We start from the raw sequence: 2258 nt of genomic DNA on the forward strand, positions 1-2258 counted from the left end.
TTGTACTGTTAGATTACAAATCACTGAATAGCTTACCACTCACATATTTTGGTTCTGGTCTACTTCCCTACAACCAGAACCAAACATGAAGAAGCCACATTCAGTTTTTATACTCCACTAATCTGGTACGAACATCCAGAAAACTCCAGAAATGCTCATATCCCGAGATCGTTTATATCAAAATTAAAACCCCATTTGTTTAGGGTTGTCTTTGAATGTTCTATTTAAACTATTGACTGAAAATAAATTACAGCCTGTAGCCCAACTTTTCTTTTCTTTATTATATTTTGTAACTGCAAAGTACTTTTCATGTTTCTCTTCTAATATTTTCAACATGTAAAGCTCTATGAAATGCCTTGTTGCTTAAATGTACTACACAAATAAACCTGCTGTCCCTGCCTTGCTTTAAAGCATAAAATAAACACAGTTCAAATTCATGTTTTACATATAAATTTTTACATCTGTCCAAAATGTCTTAATTTATGTTTATTCTTGACAGAGGAAAATTTAACAATAAATATTTTAAATGTCCTGAAGGTATCATGGGTATGTCTTTATGGATTCCAGACGTGAGCCAAAATAAACATAAAATAATAGGCTGATCACAAAAATTTAAGGTGATGGAGGATTTGTTCAACATCGCCATTTTTTATTGATGAATGTTAGTCAGAATGTCGTCTGTTAGAAAGAAAATAAAAATTATTGATTTAAGCATTTATAGGGGAGCGGGTACAAAAAATACTTTCTACACTTTTATTTTAAAGATTTGTACAAGTATTAGTTCGTCATATCTGTCTTTGTACAAACCTTGCCACTAACATTTTTAAATAAATAATATTCTAAGAAACTAAAAGCTCAAATATGTTTCCCTTAACATGACTGCTGTTTCTTGTACAACCCACAGAGAGCATAGTACCTGACAGCCTGAAAAAACAAATCATCCCTGAGACCATAGATCAATGGACTCAGACATCTTGGAGCAAGAATAAAAGTTATGTAATTTAAGTACCTGACATTGATAAATAACATGTAATCAATCTGAAGCACAGCAGCTTCAATGAAGGGACACCACAGCTGGATGAGGCAGAGCGTCAGCTGGAAAGAATGAAGAATCACCGTTCTGATGCCTTTCCATGTTGATTTTTTATTCTCTCCTGATGCAGCTTTGGCCACTTTCATTATCTTAACATAGGAGAAAACAATGATAATGCACATGATCAGGAAGTAAAACTGACTTATAGCTGATCGCAGATGACTCTGCCATTTGTGCAAGATGAACATCTCCACAGAGCATATTGTGCGTGAGGTGTAGAAAGCAAGTACAGAGGATGCAGAAAATATAGAGATAACAACAACACAGGGAATTGCGCTGACACAGTGAATGGTGAGGATGAGGTGGAAGGTGCTGCGCGTGGTGCACAGCTCTGTATGTCGCATGGGCATGCAGATTGCCACATAGCGCTCCAGCACCATTGCTGTGAGAGTGAGCGGTGTGACAAACACACACAAAGACAAAACAATGTAGATGAGATAACACAGCCACATTTGCATGGTAAAACCAAAGTAGCTCAGAATGAGCAGCACATCCGTCAAAATCAGAAACAGGCTGTCAGAAAACAACGTGACAATAAATAAGATGTAGCGCATCGTTGTATGAAAGTAATCCTTCAGAAAAAAAGTTGTAATCAGAAAAAGGTTAATGCAGATAAAAACACATACCAAAACCTGGACTATAATCACTCTGTAATTTATACCTCTGGAATAAGATTGCTCCACAAGCGAGTTATTGGATGCCATGTACTTCTTTGCTGTAAGAAAAATACTAATATATAAAGAAAATAATGATAAATTCAACCATAAAGATTTTGTATAATAGTCTTTCTTTAGCAATAAGCTGATCTAAAGATAAAATATTCACATAGATGATTGTCATAGCCAGTCAATAATTATGTAAGCATTGCACACCCACCGGTGTCTTCATCTTAGTCCTGTTCAGACATCTGAGATGACTCTGTGCACAACACCTTTATAGGATAAGGTTAGACAAGAGGGACACCTTGTGACCTCAATGGCACAACAGAGCACTGTCTTCCTTGTCTACTTTTGGGATGGAAAATGTTGCTAAAGTGTCATGACTTGGTTGAGCTTTGCTTTCCATAATCTTATGACTGGGGGAACTTATGGTTGATGTTATGTCTTCATTTAATTTTATTTATTCAACTTTTTATTTAACCAGGCAAAACAGCCGCTGAGATCAA

At 35.9% G+C, this 2258-nt stretch overlaps 1 protein-coding gene across 1 annotated transcript; it reads right to left on the bottom strand.

The window, feature by feature from the left end:
• Positions 1-302: 302 nt before the first annotated feature.
• LOC118566730 (odorant receptor 131-2-like) lies at positions 303-1984 on the bottom strand. Its single transcript, XM_036149980.1, has one exon. It carries the CDS (start codon positions 1795-1797, stop codon positions 871-873), a length of 927 nt encoding a protein of 308 aa, XP_036005873.1. The 5' UTR covers positions 1798-1984; the 3' UTR covers positions 303-870.
• Between the last annotated feature and the right edge of the window lie 274 nt (positions 1985-2258).

Source organism: Fundulus heteroclitus, chromosome 18 (genome assembly GCF_011125445.2).
Source record: "Fundulus heteroclitus isolate FHET01 chromosome 18, MU-UCD_Fhet_4.1, whole genome shotgun sequence".
NCBI lineage: Eukaryota > Metazoa > Chordata > Actinopteri > Cyprinodontiformes > Fundulidae > Fundulus > Fundulus heteroclitus.

Coding starts and splice junctions, on each gene's coding strand:
- LOC118566730 (XM_036149980.1), bottom strand. CDS start 1,797: ATGGCATCCAATAACTCGCTTGTGGAGCAATCTTATTCCAGAGGTATA.